The following is an 18,233-nucleotide window of genomic DNA, read 5'->3' on the forward strand; positions in this document are numbered from 1 at the left end:
TCTGTGTATTGTGAATACATTCTTGTTTAATAAAATTGAGAATGGAAATAGGGAATGTGCCAAAGAGACAACAACCCGACCATAGAAATAAAACAACAGCAGAAGGTCACCAACAGGTCTTCAATGTAGCGAGAAATTCTAGCACCCGTAACATACATACACAGAACAAAATATAATCTGTTTATCCTACTGTTTCTGGTCTTTTCCCCTCAAAAATGTTTTTTAGCTCACCTGGCCCAAAGGGCCAAGTGAGCTTTTCTCATCACTTTGCGTCCGGTGTCCGTCGTCCGTCGTCCGTCGTCGTCCGGCGTTAGCTTTTACAAAAATCTTCTCCTCTGAAACTACTGGGCCAAATCAAACCAAACTTGGCCACAATCATCATTGGGGTATCTAGTTTAAAAAATGTGTGGCGTGACCCGGTCAACCAACCAAGATGGCCGCCACGGCTAAAAATAGAACATAGGGGTAAAATGCAGTTTTTGGCTTATAACTCAAAAACCAAAGCATTTAGAGCAAATCTGACATGGGGTAAAAATGTTTATCAGGTCAAGATCTATCTGCCCTGAAATTTTCAGATGAATCGGTCAATTGGTTGTTGGGTTGCTGCCCCTGAATTGGTAATTTTGAGGAAATTTTGCTGTTTTTGGTTATTATCTTGAATATTATTATAGATAGAGATAAACTGTAAACAGCAATAATGTTTAGCAAAGTAAGATCTACAAATAAGTCAACATGACCAAAATGGTCAGTTGACCCGTTTAGGAGTTATTGCCCTTTATAGTAAATTTTTAACCATTTTTCGTAAATTAAAGTAATCTTTTACAAAAATCTTCTCCTCTGAAACTACTGGGCCAAATTAATTCAAACTTGGCCACAATCATCTTTGGGGTATCTAGTTTAAAAAATGTGTGGCGTGACCTGGTCAATCAACCAAGATGGCCGCCACCGCTAAAAATAGAACATAGGGGTAAAATGCCGTTTTTGGCTTATAACTCAAAAACCAAAGCATTTTGAGGAAATCTGACGGGATAAAAATGTTTATCAGGTCAAGATCTATCTGCCCTGAAATTTTCAGATGAATTGGACAACTGGTTGTTGGGTTGCTGCCCTCCAATTGGTAATTTTTAAAGAAATTTTGCCGTTTTTGGTTATCTTGGATACTATTATAGATAGCGATAAACTGTAAACAGCAATAATGTTCAGCAAAGTAAGATCTACAAATAAGTCAACATGACCAAAATGGTCAGTTGACCCGTTCAGGAGTTATTGCCCTTTATAGTCAATTTTTAACCATTTTTCGTTATTTAAAGTAATCTTTTACAAAAATCTTCTCCTCTGAAACTACTAGGCCAAATTAATCCAAACTTGGCCACAATCATCTTTGGGGTATCTAGTTTAAAAAATGTGTGGCGTGACCTGGTCAACCAACCAAGATGGCCGCCACGGCTAAAAATAGAACAAAGGGGGAAAATGCAGTTTTTGGCTTATAACTCAAAAACCAAAGCATTTTGAGGAAATCTGACATGGGATAAAAATGTTTATCAGGTCAAGATCTATCTGCCCTGAAATTTTCAGATGAATCGGTCAATCGGTTGTTGGGTTGCTGCCCCTGAATTGGTAATTTTATGGAAATTTTGCTGTTTTTGGTTATTATCTTGAATATTATTATAGATAGAGATAAACTGTAAACAGCAATAATGTTCAGCAAAGTAAGATCTACAAATAAGTCAACATGACCAAAATGGTCAGTTGACCCCTTTAGGAGTTATTTCCCTTTATAGTCAATCTTTAACCATTTTTCATAAATCTAAGTAATCTTTTACAAAATCTCCACTGAAACTACTAGGCCACAATCATCTTTGGGGTATCTAGTTTGAAAAATGTGTCCGATGACCTGGCCATTCAACCAAGATGGCCGCCACGGCTAAAAATAGAACATAGGGGTAAAATGCAGTTTTTGGCTTATAACTATGAAACCAAAGCATCTAGAGCAAATCTGACAAGAAGTTAAATTGTTAATCAAGTCAATATCTATCTGCCCTGAATTTTTCAGATGAATTGGACAACTGGTTGTTGGGTTGCTGCCCTCCAATTGGTAATTTTTAAAGAAATTTTACCGTTTTTGGTTATCTTGAATACTATTATAGATAGCGATAAACTGTAAACAGCAATAATGTTCAGCAAAGTAAGATCTACAAATAAGTCAACATGACCTAAATGGTCAATTGACCCCTTAAGGAGTTATTGCCCTTTATAGTCAATTTTTAACAATTTTCATTAATTTGGTAAATTTATGTAAATTTTTACCAAATATAGTTCTCTGTTACTAATGGGCAAAGTTCATTATAGATATAATTGTAAGAAGCAAAATCGTTCAGTAAAGTAAGAACTTCAAACACATCACCATCACCAAAATACAATTTTGTCATGAATCCATTTGTGTCCTTTGTTTAATATGCACATAGACCAAGGTGAGCGACACAGGCTCTTTAGAGCCTCTAGTTACAATATTATGTACCTTAGATTTTTTAATGGCTGTTATTGTATGTTTAACTCAGACCAAATTGTTTATTTGACTTCTCAATTTCAGCCTATTTGGTAGTTTCAAACAGCATAGGAAATTCAGAGATATTTTCCTGGGACATTCATGATAAAGAATTTAAATCAGTATGGACTGGTCCCCCTGCGAATACCATGTTTCCTATACTGATACCACAGACAACTGGTGCCTTAGCTGTTATGACTGTAGGTGGCATAGGATCCACAGAAAACACCACTGTATATCAATTTGTGAAAATAAAAGACAGTGACTTCTCCCCTAGGTAAGATACAGTTATTGTTACACTTTTTTTAAATTTTCTATCAAATTTTGAATTTTGTGTCTTAATGGTTTATAGAGACATAGTAATGCCAGAGTTTTGGAGAACTTACTTTCAAAATGGCAGATCAGATATTTTGTAATTAAAAGGGAGAACTTATTTATATTCCAATTTTAGATTTTACCCTATATTTTATTGCAGAATTATATTTGCTTATTTTGAATTTTTTGTCTTATCATGATTACCATACTTTGAAAATTCGCTTTTGAACACTGAGAAATTAAAGTCATCCATATTTTTTTATTTCAGAACTATCACAATGACCTTTGAACCTGGTCAGAAGACCTTGCATACCTCTGTTGCCATCATACAAGATGACCAGCCGGAGGAAACAGAGACTTTCTATGTAACCCTTAGCGACCCTACAGGTGGCGCTGAGATAGGTCCACACAATATGATTACAGTCAATATCTTGTCCAATGACAATGCTAATGGAATTATAGAATTTCCTCAGGTATGTAAGTTTCTTAATAAAACACATATGCTACGAAAATGTACTTGTTTTTGGAAGCCCTATTTATTTTAATGTTAATAGAGCAAGTTATTTTATTTTCTGTCATATGCTGACAGAGATTTTTAGTCATAAAAAATCTATTTATGATTGTAACTTTTCTGTAGTTTCACTTGTTATGTTATTGTTATAGTATGAAAAATATATCATTTCTTATTTGGGGCAAGAGAATAAATTATTTGAAAAACTTCTATACCACTTAACCTTAGTAACCATGATATTTATTCTCTCTGAAAGGATCAAGTTTGAATATTAACCATTGTTAATGAATAACTGTTATCAGAAATTTTTGAACAGAATAGCTTCATATTTGGCCAGCAGTTTGACATGATGAGCTGAAGTGTGTGAGAATAGACATATTTTGTCTTGTTTTAGGAATCACTGGAGAAATTAGTTATAGAGGAGGATGACAAAGATAATACAGTAAAAGTCAAGGTCATGAGAAAACATGGCTTCTTTGGTAGAGTGGTGGTCAGGTGGTCTATAACAGGGGACCAGAATGGACTGTCAGATCTAACTCCTCTACAGGGAACAGTAAGTGTTTATGCGACAAATTTTAGGAAATGTAGTATTTCAGTGAAATATTCTTACATTGAAGTGTTTTAGATACATTATTTGAACTGTAGTACCTTGACAAGCCAAGGGGACATTTAAAACTCATAAGTTTATGGGAAACTGACAACGCCATGACAAAAAAAGAAAATTAAGTCATCCATAAAACAATATATAGAAAACTGAAGACCAAGCAGCACAACACTCCACTAAAAACTGAGGGTGATTTCAGGTGTTCCAGAAGGGTTAGAAGATCCTGCTTAAATAGTAGCACCCATTATATTGCTCATGGTAAGTGCATCTTCAGATATAGGTGTCATAATCATGAATAAGGGGACAGGCTTGTTGTTTTCAGTAATTATGAATATAATAAATGTAAATGCTTATAATTGAACACTTTATTGCTCATCTTTAATTTTGATTTTTCATTTGATACATACTTCGTAAATTACAGATTGAGTTTCCCAATGGACATTCTGTTGCCAATATAAGAATAACTATTCTGAATGACAACCTAGCAGAATTACCAGAGATAAGTTATATACGTCTGACTGAGATCATTGAATCAGGTTCCACAGATCCTACAAGTGGAGCTGTTATTGGTAAGCTTGGTGACCAGATACTTTTATTATCCATGTCTCTTTTCTGTAAACCTTCTTTTAAATTATTTGATAAGGATAAACAACAAGTTCTTATGTAATAGGGGCAAGTTAAGTAACATGAAATTGTTAACAGAGGTTCTGTATGGAGAAGGGTATGAACAAGCCATTTTTTTATCAAATCAAATTTTAAATGAATAAGTGTTATATCATCCTATTGTTGTCCATGAGGAATTTGACTTCTGTTAAAAATATGAGTTACCAACTAAGGTAATTTTGAAATTACATCCACAAAAATTTGTTTTACAACATTTTTGTTTCATTTTATATTTTGGTTGAATTGACCCAAAGGAGTGTTTCTGACTTGTACATTTTTGAAAAAGATTCAAATGCTAATTCGTAATGTAAATTTCAAATCAATGTACAATACTAAATTAAATATATAGTTTACAATTATATTAACAATAATGTTAAAATACATGATTGATTGATTGGTTGTTTGATTGATTGATTGATTGATTGGTTGTTTGATTGATTGATTGGTTGATTGATTAGTTGATTGATTGATTGGTTGATTGATTGATTGGTTGATTGATTAGTTGATTGATTGATTGGTTGATTGATTAATTGATTGAGTTTAACAGCACTTTCAGCCTTCTTGGCTCTTGTGTTATATAGAAATTAAAGGTCAAACTGATTTCTTATGCCTTGATAGAGCATTATTATTACTGGCACAGAACGTCATCGTCGTCATCGTCACAGAATTATACGACTTTTCAAACTTTCTTTTTCTCTTTTTACTTTCTCCTCTTTTTTCACCTATGAAAGCTAGTATTATATTGTAAAAACTGTTTGCTTTATATGCATGTCCATTATATTATACTATAATTGTAACCTTATATTGTATTATGGAGAAGACTTCATAAGTATGATTTACTTGTGTCTAATCCATTTTGCTTTAATTCAGCAAATAAAATATGTTTAAACTAAACTGATATAATGATATCATCTAAAATATTTTTTTTCATTTCAGGAAAGAACAATGTAGCCAAGTTAATTGTACAAGCTAATGATTCCCCTTATGGTGTAGTTCTTTGGGAAAGAGAGTCAGTTACCTTACCAGAACCTGATGGTACTGACCTGACACAGGAAGTATACATCACTAGGCAGCAAGGCATGATGGGTCAACTTCAAGTTTCATTCCAGTATGTTTATATAGTAACTGTCCACCTGAAGAAATAATGTTGAGAGAATCATTGACTTTTTAGGTCATATTTATAAAAGAAATGTTTTTAAATTACAATAAAAAGACCTTTGTATAAACCTGACAGACTAGAAAAAATATGTTATTTCTTTGACTGTGGATGTAGTTAAATTTTTTAGTGTTTTGAGAAACTTAAGTTTGAATAGAAAAACAGATCTCTGAAAAACGTTTTGTAGGGTTGCTGTCTCACAAAGTATTTGAATTCTCATTTTACTGAAAACTTTTATTTATAATTTGTCAGAGACAAAACATTGTAAAAACCAGAGCTTCAACAATACTGATGTATGATAGAATTGATTTAAGTATGAGTATTTTGAAAAGGGAGATAATTCCATTGTAGGACAGGAATAGCAACTGGTTACCCTGTTGACAGACGAGCAGTATCAGGTGAAGACTATGTAGCCAGTATAAATACTGTAATTATGCAAGAGAATGTAACCAGGGTACCAGTACAGCTAGTTATTAAACAGGTAGGTGTTTTATTTGGAATGGAAGTAATGAATCTATAGATGTTATAATTTGCTCTAAGTTTTCATGCTGATTTAGGAGCTCGATGTTTTTTCTGTCTGTGCGTCCATTTATTTGTTCATTCATTTGTCTATCTGTCCTGCTTCAGGTTATAGTTTTTGGTTAGATATTTTGGTAACGGTAGTTTTTGATCTCTTGAAACTTGAAACACATGTTTCCAATGATATGATCTGTCTAATTTTAATGCCAAATTACCCCAATTTCACAGTCCACTGAACATAGAAAATGATAGTTTGAGTGGGGCATCTGTGTACTATGAACATGTTCTTGTTCCAATATGTAAAAAGGGTTTTAGTGTTAAAAAGTAACAATAGACTTTCTTTCTGTAAGCATAAGCGGCCCTATCAGTTGGACCTAGACCCTATAGACCTATTCTTTAGATATCAAGGGTATTTACATACATAACTTCTATTTTTAGGATGACATTCCTGAAGCAGATGAATCATTTATTGTGAACATTACCAGTGTTGCAGTAATGGGGATGACCCCTCCACCTGGTGCTGAACCTAGTGTCAAGGTCCCTGGGAATATCATAACCATTACTATAACAGAGAATGACAATGCTAGAGGATCTGTGGAATTTGATGTTACTACTGTAAGTTTGTAAAAAAATCTCAAGATACCGTTGTCATCAGTCCTAATGCCAGATGTAGGATTGATATTGATAAGGTAATAGGGTATTTTCAAGAATTAACTGGTAATCTCCATAGATCTTTTAATCCTCAGCTTTTAAAGATTTTGGAAATAACTAAATCGTATCTGAAGCATGACCTATTAAAGTAAAACACAAGTTGTACTATTTGCAAATTAAATCAACTTAGTGATTCAAAGCAAAAAATGTTAATTGCCTTTTGTTCATTGTCAGTCATTATTGTTTATGCCAGTGCTATATCTCTCTGCTGCTGGTAATAAATGGAGATATTTATAGTGCAGTATATCTGTTCATCATAATTGGGTATGATAAAACAAACACTCATTTTCACAATATCTGGTATTATTTACAGAATATTGAAGGAAGAATGGACACTTATGAAGAATATGGTAAAAACAGTTCTATATCACTGAAAGTCAAGAGGACTATTGGTCTGCTGGGAACTGTTACTGTGTCATGGGAAGCTGAAACAAAAGAGGCCTCATTCTCTGACTTTCAGCCACCTAGTGGTAGTGTTACTCTAATGGATGGAGAAGAATCAGGGCAGATAACTATAACTATACTTGATGACACCATAGCAGAAGAGATGGAGGTACTGAACATTATATTCCAATTCTTCTTATATACTTAAATTTTTTATGTCAGCCTGTCAGGGCCTTTTATATATGGCTACTGGTATACAGTATGGGTTTTCATCATAAAGGCTATGCATTAACCTATAATTGCTTAAGTTTGTGTCATTTGAACTCTGATAAATAGTTGACCCATTGGCAAACATACCACATTTCCTTATTCTCAATTATCTGCAAATTCATCTTTTTCTTAAATTTAAGGTAGTTTAAACATATTTATTTATAAGGTATTGAATCAAGGTTAATCAATTGGTCTTTTAAGGATCTCTTATTATACCTAGAATTCAAAATTTTTATCTCTTGAGACTTTTTTTTGTTATGAAAACCAATTTTAGAAATTGACTATATATATATATATGTATAATTTTTTTTTCTAGACCTTTGATATCAAACTCTTAACAGTGACAGGAGGATCTGCCCTAGGACCAAATACCAGAGTGAGGATAGCCATTCTGAAAAATGATTCTCCTAATGGATTGTTTAGATTTGTTCAGAATCAGGTGAGGTCATATTACTATATTGAAGTTATATGAATGTTAAACAATCTTAAGTGGTAGAAGAAAATGTGTGCTATACACACTCATGAAAAGCACAGTGTTCATATTAGCTAGCAAATTCAAGAATTAATACATGCAGTCGGTTTCACAAAAAAACTTACAACTAAAATTTATTGTAACTACAATGTATACTGAATTGTTTATGACTTACAATCAATCTAAATCCTAAGTTTTTTGGTGAAACCGACTCAAGATTTCTAATTTAGAAAAATGTTATAACCCAAAACAGCTGACCACCTTCTAAGGCTAAAATTTTTAAGTAAGGCATTCTAGTAAATTGTAAGATTAATTGTTTGATTTTAAACATTTTTTTATATTGAATGTGTACAGTCAATGTTCTCTTTAAGATATTAGCCTTTCATCTTCCCATACAATACAGTTACAGGGGAGGTAATGATGTTGCTAACGTAAATTGTTATTTTTGTGACGTCAAACTATGACTTATCGGGAAACGATTCAGTTTTAGACTGATTTTTATCATTCAAACTTATTTAACTTGAAAACAAGTTCATTAAACCCTGTTTTAGAAATGCCATTTGGTTTGTTTTTATAAGAAGATTATGTATGCCAATATTCATTAAAACGTAAAAAGTGCCATTTTTTTTTAATTTGATAAATATGCAGCAAAAAAATTATGTTATTACTACATTCATGTACATTTGATAAATACGAGTTATTTGAAAAACAAATTGTACAAATTTAAAGGACATTTATATAAAAAGAATTTTCAAATAATTTAACAAAAAACAGCATGTGTTTGTTTATCTTTTAAAACAAAAAAGTTATGTATTTCTGTCGAAAGGAAAAATACCTCCACAAATCCAAATTTTGAGCAAGTATATAAAATTTGAACCTCATTTTACTCAAAAAGTAGCACATGAAGGTATATTTTTTTATAACATATTTGATTTAATCAGGCAAAAATTAGCCTACATGCAAATTGTTAGCAAAATTTCAATATGGGATCAAAACTGTATCGTATGCCCTTAACCCTTTCCTCCATGGAACTTTTTTTTTTAATACTTGATTAGCATAGGATTTTTCAATAAAAAAAAATCATCCGTTTTATGCATTGTGAAAACGAATATTTCATCAATAAAATTCCAATAATGATAATCTCATGAATTTCCTTTTTATATTAGATGCAAATTTTATTAAGTCTTATGCAGACATTTTGTAGTCGAAGCGTTTCAATTAAGGTACTACACAGGCGTCTAAAGACAGATGTCGAGGATTGTGGGAACGTTATGCGTTCGTATGTGTGCCATCGCCGCTAACGATGTGACGTTGCGTTACAATGTATATTGTACTTATGATTCTATGCTTTTGAATGAATATTGAACCATACACTTGCTTGTATTTTATTGAGAGTCCTAATCGAACACAACGTGAAGTACTAACACACAAAACCCAACATTGGTGCCGTGACCAGCAACGTCATTATGGAGTAAAGGGGGTGGCGTCAAAAGGTGTCATTATGGAGGAAAGGGTAGTAAAATACTTTTTAAAAAAATGATACAGTTGACCCTGACAAGGAACAACAAACATTATCTGTAAGTCAATTTTAAGTAGTCAAAAATGTAATTGTCTCTCAAACAGTTTCTACTGCACAATGCAATGTTTATTTTTATGAATTAGATATAATGTTTTATTTAAGGTATCTGTAAAGGAGTCTACCAGTGTAGATGACCCCAATGGAGAAGTAACGTTAGATATAGAGAGAATACAAGGGATGGAAGGTGTAGTTAATGTACAATGGAGACTCAATGCTGAAGCTGTTAATGATTTCATGGAACCTATAGCTGGAATTGTTGTCTTTGCACAGGTTCATTTTCATTAGCTTAAATCCACTGTCTTTATATAAACACAAGGAGATGAGGTATGATTGCCAATGAGACAACTATCTAACAAAGTTAAAATAAAGTGGATGATTCAAAAGTTATCTATATACCAGAATATGTTTTTCAAATGTAGAAAAATGTGAAATGAGAGATCGGCCATCAACATCAAATTCCATAAATAAAAAGTTCACAATACAATAATATATGAACGTTTCACTTTGAGCTACTGCATAGATGAGTTTGAAAGGTGTACGTCTCTTGCCTTACAGTGTTAAACTATTGTATAAAACAATGTATGTAATTTTATGCAGGGAGATGTTATTGAAAGCATCACTCTTAAGACTAAGATGGACAATATACTAGAAGGTGAGGAGAAATTCAGAGTCTCCCTGATATCAGCTGATAATAGTGCTGATATCTCCCACATCAGAGGGGATGCTTCAGTTGTCCTACTTCCTGACCTTGGATCAGCTGGTACAGTCAGAATATTACCAGACTATAACACTGTCTATATTGGGGAACCAGGGGAGTCCAGTTCTACATATAATGGCCAAGTAGAGATTGTTCTGACTAGAGGAGCTGGTATCTATGGCAATATAGCTGTGACATGGGTGTTAACTCCAAGAGATTTAGAGGCTTTCATGCAAGTAGAGGGAACTGTTCAGTTTGTGGACCTTCAACAAACTGCTAAGATAACTTTACAGGTATTCTATTATGATTTTATATATTAACTGTTTTATGGTCATAATGATATATCTATAGCACAAAAATTCAACCACACTATTGTGTGGAAAACATTATTTTCTGATTTCAAAAGGCAGGGGAATTGCTTAAATGTTTTTGCATGTCCAGAAACACACATGGTCTCCCTCCATTCCTCAGCCTTTTTATCTTTATTTGTGTATTGATTATGGATTTATAAAATTTTATATTTTGTATAATTCTGTAGAAGTCATGATTGCTTTAAAATATTATCCTCTTAATTACAAAATGTGTATGCCACAAAGCAGATTCACATCATAAGTAAATGTCAGACAGTGACGAAAAATAATGAAGGTAGAGGTTGTATGGAAGAAATTACAACAAGCCATTATTAGTTATAATTCAATAAACTATTACAGGAAGAATCTGCAATCAATGTACTAGTTTTACAGTTACATTTCATATTGATATTATTGTTGTTATTCAACATCATTTATTTTTATATATATATCCAAATACCTATATATTTAGTCAAGTATTTTTATTTTTTCAGACAAAAGATGACACAGTTGCAGAAATAAGGAGGATCTATACATTACAGATTAATTCTGCTACAGGTGGCGCCACTATATCTAGTCAGCCAGGAACATTTAAATCTAATATTATATATGTTGCTAGTGACTACCCACATGGACTATTTGAATTCACATTACCTGAAATTACCAGTGTTACAGAGGATACTGCTAAAGTAGGACTTCATAATTATTTACATTATTTTGCAATGTTTAAAGTTCCTGTTTGTTTTACATAAACTTTTGAAATGAACAATCCTGAATGCACAAATTATTTTTTTATCTCCCACCATTATGTTTTTCCGTCAGTGCTTCTGTTTCTCTATTCGTCCATCTGTCTGTTTTTCTGTTCATCTGTCCATCTGTCCCGCTTCAGGTTCAAGTTTTTAAATGCCAAATAAGAGTTTTATTCACAATTTCAAGGTCCACTGAACATAGAAAATGATTGTGCGAGTTGGTCATCTGTGTGCTATGTACACATTCTTGTTCTGTGTGAAGTTAACAGTGAAAAAATGACTGCATAAATATTGAATTGTAAAATGTCCTGGTGGTTTTGTGCAATTTTGTTTTGATTTTTGACTTTTTTTTAAATAAACCATCTGGACCCTATCTGAAAATCTTCGATCAATCACTGTTAAGTTATTTTTAGTTACTAAAGAAGTACAATCTGGTTAAGTTATAAAAAAGTATTGATTGTTATTTTTAATTGTACAGGTCAGTATCCCTATACTACGTCAATATGGTAGGATCAACAGAGTAATGGTGATGTACACAACCACACCTGGGACAGCTGAGGTCAATAAAGATTTCTACGGAACATCAGGGACATTGACCTTTGAACATGAACAGAAACAAAGGAATGTGGAAATCACCATACAACAGGATGATTTACCAGAAGGTCCAGAGATGTTCTATCTTAATCTGACGTCTGCTAGACTTAGTATACCAAGGTGTGTAGGAGTCATACCAAATAGAATAGAACAAACAGATACAGATAAAATAAGAAACATTTATAGCGAATCCTATGATAGTTTTCCATAGATTCACCTGCAAGTTACCTGTCGATTTAATCTTTTGGCAGTTCTATTTTCCCATCTAACAAATACAACAGGTATTGTTCTCTGTGTAGTTTATTCACTCGGACCTTTAAATTTCTTCCAAGAGAAATATATCACTCATTGATTAATTTACCTGAACAAAAAATTGAACTGTCAATGATGGAAAAATACTTATACCAATACTAAAAGGACTCACAAAACTGCATGTGGTGTTCATGTGGTGTATTTATTCAATACCAAAAACTCGTTTTTAATGTGTTCAATATTAATACTGATTTAAAAATTAAAAGTTGATTTCTGATCAAATATTCAATATTTTTGTGTGTTTGATAAATAAAAATTTGAATATTATTATTTTTAAATTAAGGTCTTCATAAACATAGTCTATAAATTAACAACAACAAAAACATGCATATTCATTGGAAAATACTAAAATATGTGTCTAAAATAAACTTTTTAAATCAGATTTTATATTAAACAGATTGAAAATATATTAATGATAGATTGAATAAATACAATATTGCATACAGTTTATGTGAGTTTATAGAAGTATTTCAATAAAAAAAGATAATTTTTTGGTCAGGTAAATTAATCAATGAGTGATATATTTCTCCTAGAAGAAATTTAAAGGTCCTGGTGAATGAACTATACAGAGAATAATACCTGTTGTATTTGTTAGATGGGACAATAGAACTTACAAAAGTTTAAATCGACAGGTAATTTGCAGGTGAATCTATGGAAAACTATCATAGGGTTAGCAATAATTGGAAGAAAAAATATCCAAAACTATTCCTGTATCCTCTATAACTTTAATTGTTCCTTTATGTAATCTACTTGTTTGAATTTCTTCATTTAATCTAGCATGATCTGATTGTAGGTAAAAGTAGCATGGCTGAAAATTTTGAAATGCAAACATTAGGTTTTGCATGATTGAAACAACTAAAAAATGTTTTTCTTTTTTCAGTGATTTGGATATAAATCAAGTACTGCTGAAAGATTGCAATTATATAACAGAAATGTTTGTTAAAAAAAATTAAAATCAATAGTATGCTTATAGAAAATTTCTAATATTGCAGTAACAATAACTATACCATTATAAATGGACTACAATTAGACATGGCCCCAGCTATTGGCTCCCTCAATGTCAAGACCATACTTATAGAGAAGAATGATAATGCTGAAGGAACTGTGGAGTTTGAAGAAGACAAGTTTACAGGTAGTCAATGTTTTTTATTTGTAATTTTCCACGTTCAATTCATACATTTTGATACATTTTATGTGAAGATGACAAAAGATTGACAAAGCTAAGGACAGTTTGTTCATTGGACCCTTATATGGTTGATGTACTGTTTTGACCTTACCAACTATATGTTTATTCAATCTTTGTATCACATTATTCAACTTCTGAATTAAGAAATGATTTTGGTTCACGCATGAAAATTTGTTATATGATAATTTAATCATAGAAGAAGTGACAAATTATCAAAGGTATACTTTGCACAACACAAGAAATGGGTTTTGATAGTTAAAAAGAACAGCTTAAAACCATATAATACATATACAGTGTAACCTGTGTTATCCGACACACTGGGGAGCAGACAAAAATGTTGAATTAAGCAGGTGTCGGAATACTCAGGTTTTTTCTGCAAGGATAGGCATATTTTGAGTCCATGAAAATGTGTCCATTTAATGCAGGATGTTGGATTACTCAGGTGTCAAATTAGGCAGGTTACACTTACTTTATTTTTGCTGTAAGTTTATTTTTGGATTTTCTATTTTCAGTACTGGAAGAGTCAGGTGTTGCTAAGATACCTGTTGTAAGAAAGGGAGGTAATTATGGTGGATTGACAGTGAGATTTACTGTTACTGATATAAATGCTACAGCTGGTGTGGACTATGTGATAGCTGACACGGAGGTCATGATTCAGGATGGTGAAAGTGAGGCCACGATAGATATTGTTCTACAAGATGATTCTATAATGGAGTATGCTGAACAGTTTACGATTACCATTGACAGTATTATAGGTAAGTTTTAACATGTTAACTTAGTCCTTGGGAAAGTTTAGCTTGGTGAAAAAATAGAATACAAGACCATATGTTTTTTAGTCATTTTTAATAACACAAATTTACGTTTATGTCCAGCCTAGGATAGTAGAGGAGCATTATGTTTTCCTGGTTGTGGGTCTGTCCATTTTTCTTTAAATAAGATAGTAGAAAGAGGTTTATTACTGATTTATTTAATTACTAATTAACTTATTATGTTGGCTTTTTCACTGTAAATTTGCAACCAGGCAGTTTTATGAATGAATGCTGTCTGATCATTTTAAATGTGTTTTTTGTTTATTCAAGACTTACATCATGGTTTTATGATTACAGGTGGTGCCAAGCTTGGTGCTATTTCTACAACAACTGTAACCATAGCCAAATCTGATTATCCTAATGGAATGTTTGGATTCAAAGGTCCTCTGAAAACTGTCATGGTGAATCCAGCCAGACAAGTACAAACGACCTTGACCATTGAAAGGTCAGGAGGTGTCACAGGTCAACAAACAGTAAGTTATATCCATGTGACAGTTTAATTGTTGTAAGATTTTAAAGTTAGGAAATGTAGCTGCTTGTGACAGATTATGCATGATAAAAATAGTTTTTTAAAAGTGTTTATTCTTGTTGTCAAACCAGAGAGCTGTTTTAAGATTGAATGGTTAATGATATACTGGATATCAATTTTATGGATTGAGGTTCAAAACATTTGTTAAAATCTCAGTTTAGTCCAACTTAGCTAAAGGCACATACTAAATACATTCATATCTGGAATTTTTTCATCATACATCTTTGCTGATGAACCAGCATGGTCATTATAGCATTGAATAAAAGATTTGTGAACTAAAACTCAGAAGATAAACTCTCGAACAATTTGTCTGAAACAACGTTATATTGGTCATCCTCGATATAAAGCATAGCTTCTTAGTAAGTGAAATGAGGTCCTTGGACTAGCTTCTTAGCCTCAATATTCATACTGCATTTATTTTTAAGGTAAATTGGAGACTGATGGGACCAAATAACCCACAGAGAGTACTGCTAGAAACCAATGATATCTTTTACATCAGCAACAACCAAGAAAGTACTAGTGGTAATCTAGTATGGTCTGATGGGGAATCAGGAGCTAAGACTGTTACTCTCAATATCAAACCTTACTCTAGCTGGGAAATACAAGAGATATTTATTATAGAGATTGTCACAATTACTGGTTACCCTAAATCAAGTGGTGATGGAGAGATAGGACCAAATACTGGCAAGGCTTCAGTCACTGTAAGTTTAATCATTTTCCAGACTGGGTGATTTTTTCCAAGTGTTTGAATTAATATTAAACTGTGTTTTATTTTTGTTTGAACTTCAGTAACACTTATCTCAATAATAGAAAAACAAAAAGTATGGGGTATCCATCCATGACACAAAATTAGAACATGCACAGCAAAAAATACACAAAAAGCAAAGGAATAATACTTTTATGTGGGTCTCATTGGGGTCTAAGCGTGACGCAGGATTGTCAATTTTTTGTAAGCGTGACACGTGAAAGTCAAATTATTGTGCCGTGAAAACGGGAAATGAAGTCTAGCGGGACACGGGAAATGACAAAAAAATGAGAATTGCTTACGTACATAGTGTAAGCGGGATACAGGAATTTGACAAAACAGTAAGCGGGATCCGGGATCCGAACCCCCCCCCGATGAGACCCCCTTTTATTGCTGTTTATCATCTCTAAATCACAGTTAGATCTTCAACACAGAGCAAAAAAAACAACCTCACCTCAATGCAATTTAAGATGGTCCCTTACTCCTGTTGAGCGGATTTATTTAATTAAACTAAAAGCAAATTGAAAGAAAACTCCCCTATATTATGTTAAAGGTTATGATGAAGGTCACAATATAATTATAGATTGAGAAGAATGGAGACCCTAGTGGTGTAATACAGTTTTCTGGTGTAGCTTTGGCAGAGAGGACAGTAGATGAACCAACAGGAGTAAATCCTTTCCAGTTACAGTTTCCTATCAAACGTGAAGAATCCACAGGAGTAGTTGGAACCATACAGGTATTTTATTAATTGACATAAAACATATGTTATGAAAGGTTTTCATTGTTTTTTTATACTTTATATGGAAATCCAAGTTTTTACCAGTGCCAGAATAAATGTCAATAAAAAAATTCCAAACTTTTAATTTCAACTTATTGGCACAATTTCAAATTAAAAGCATTTATAACTATACTTATTATATCTGAGCAAAGAAAAGAAGGAATTTATCATTACTTTGTCTAGTATTTTCACTCAATAGTATGAATTAACTTATTTCAAATCTAAGCAGTGTTATAGCTTCCTATACTAAAAAAGGCTGTATGAAAAAATAATCACTTAGTTATAGTTCTTAAAAACAATTTATTTGGCAATTACAGCATAAGTTCTTTGATATTATGTAACTGGTCTTTTGGGAGATAACAGAACCTTTTGATAGAAAGTATAAATTGTCAAATTTGAAATCTAAGGTTATACCTCACTTTATAAAGATTGACTTGGAGATGGTCCTTAAAAAAATTATTATAAAATACAAGGTAAGGTTCTTTGTATTCCATCACAGGTATTTTGGGAGATAACAGGACCATTTGATAGCACTACAGATTTTCAACCAAGGAATGGGTCTGTATATATAGCTAATTTACAGAGAGATGCCAGCTTTAACATTCAGATATTACCTGATACCCTTCCTGAACTGACAGAAACTTTCAAGGTCATCCTAACCTCTGTTGAAGGTGGAGCTGAGATAGATACCAGTAATAATGAAGCTGTATTTCACATTAGGTTTGTATTTGCTATAATATTTACACAAATTATATTGCATACATGAAAAAAATTGTATGGGCTTGTATCAATCTTGAATGTGGAAAGACTAAATCTACAAGCCTACAATAAAAATAGAAAGGTTGAACAACACAATCCAAAAAAAAAACAGGGGTGAATTCAGGTTCTAACGAAGAGTCAGCACCATTGTCATACCAACCAACTCAAATTAGTTTCTCTGGAACTTCTTGCAACAGTAGCAAACAGGATTAAATATTGGACCCTTTTCTGATAATCTCCCTTAGAAGTACACTACTGGCTTTCTCATTTACAAGCAAAATTACTAAGTCTTCGACAAGGATTTATTACTAACAAAGGTACTAGGTCTTCAATGTTTAATCCATTAACTTGTATGCCACATCGTAATTTTGAAAAGAATCCAAACTCGAGCAAATTCTTGGACACCCAGTTATTATTTTTACCCAACTGTATAAAAAAATTTCACACTTTACTTCACACAAATTATGAGAATTCAAAACATTCTGTTTTAGATACAATGACCACCCCCATGGATTATTTGGACTAATCCAGTCACAACAAGTGATAAATGTGGACCCATCAGATTTAGTAAGATCTGTACTACTGAATTTCACTAGACATGAAGGAACATTTGGTCAAGTTATGCTGACATTTACCTTAAAATATGATATCGTAAGTAGGACTGATAATGTTATGGTATATTGATTTTGTGTTTTCTAAGTTTCCATTTCTTTTAAGAGTCCAAACATTATTCATTATTTATTATTTGTTACTTGATATATTTTTTTCAATTCTTAAAAACAATTATTATCATATTTTTTGTGTACATTAATTATTTTGATTGTTGAACAATCAATGCAAATACTTGATTAACTATTGTGATTTCAGGAAATGCTGCATAAAATTGTGCTGTCAAAAATCAAAATGTACATTGAAATTATTTGTATTCATTTATATTTATTCCATTATCTTTTGTTCATGTGTGGTCATTTAAGAAACTGAAACAATTTTTTATGA

At 32.4% G+C, this 18,233-nt stretch overlaps 1 protein-coding gene across 1 annotated transcript in view; it reads left to right on the plus strand.

Moving 5' to 3' along the window:
• The window catches only part of LOC139518834 (adhesion G-protein coupled receptor V1-like), a 110,079-nt gene that overhangs the window by 62,922 nt on the left and 28,924 nt on the right, over nt 1–18,233 (plus strand). The window contains exons 57-76 of the mRNA XM_071310451.1: nt 2,591–2,822; nt 3,129–3,333; nt 3,766–3,924; nt 4,397–4,544; nt 5,575–5,746; nt 6,146–6,275; nt 6,752–6,928; nt 7,338–7,577; nt 7,995–8,117; nt 9,832–9,999; nt 10,327–10,719; nt 11,271–11,465; nt 12,004–12,239; nt 13,424–13,563; nt 14,130–14,372; nt 14,724–14,899; nt 15,381–15,656; nt 16,284–16,436; nt 16,978–17,198; nt 17,729–17,888. Of these exons, the coding sequence (XP_071166552.1) occupies nt 2,591–2,822; nt 3,129–3,333; nt 3,766–3,924; nt 4,397–4,544; nt 5,575–5,746; nt 6,146–6,275; nt 6,752–6,928; nt 7,338–7,577; nt 7,995–8,117; nt 9,832–9,999; nt 10,327–10,719; nt 11,271–11,465; nt 12,004–12,239; nt 13,424–13,563; nt 14,130–14,372; nt 14,724–14,899; nt 15,381–15,656; nt 16,284–16,436; nt 16,978–17,198; nt 17,729–17,888 (3,947 nt within the window). The remainder of the gene's footprint in view (nt 1–2,590; nt 2,823–3,128; nt 3,334–3,765; nt 3,925–4,396; nt 4,545–5,574; nt 5,747–6,145; nt 6,276–6,751; nt 6,929–7,337; nt 7,578–7,994; nt 8,118–9,831; nt 10,000–10,326; nt 10,720–11,270; nt 11,466–12,003; nt 12,240–13,423; nt 13,564–14,129; nt 14,373–14,723; nt 14,900–15,380; nt 15,657–16,283; nt 16,437–16,977; nt 17,199–17,728; nt 17,889–18,233) is intronic.

Source organism: Mytilus edulis, chromosome 4 (assembly GCF_963676685.1).
Source record: "Mytilus edulis chromosome 4, xbMytEdul2.2, whole genome shotgun sequence".
Lineage (NCBI taxonomy): Eukaryota > Metazoa > Mollusca > Bivalvia > Mytilida > Mytilidae > Mytilus > Mytilus edulis.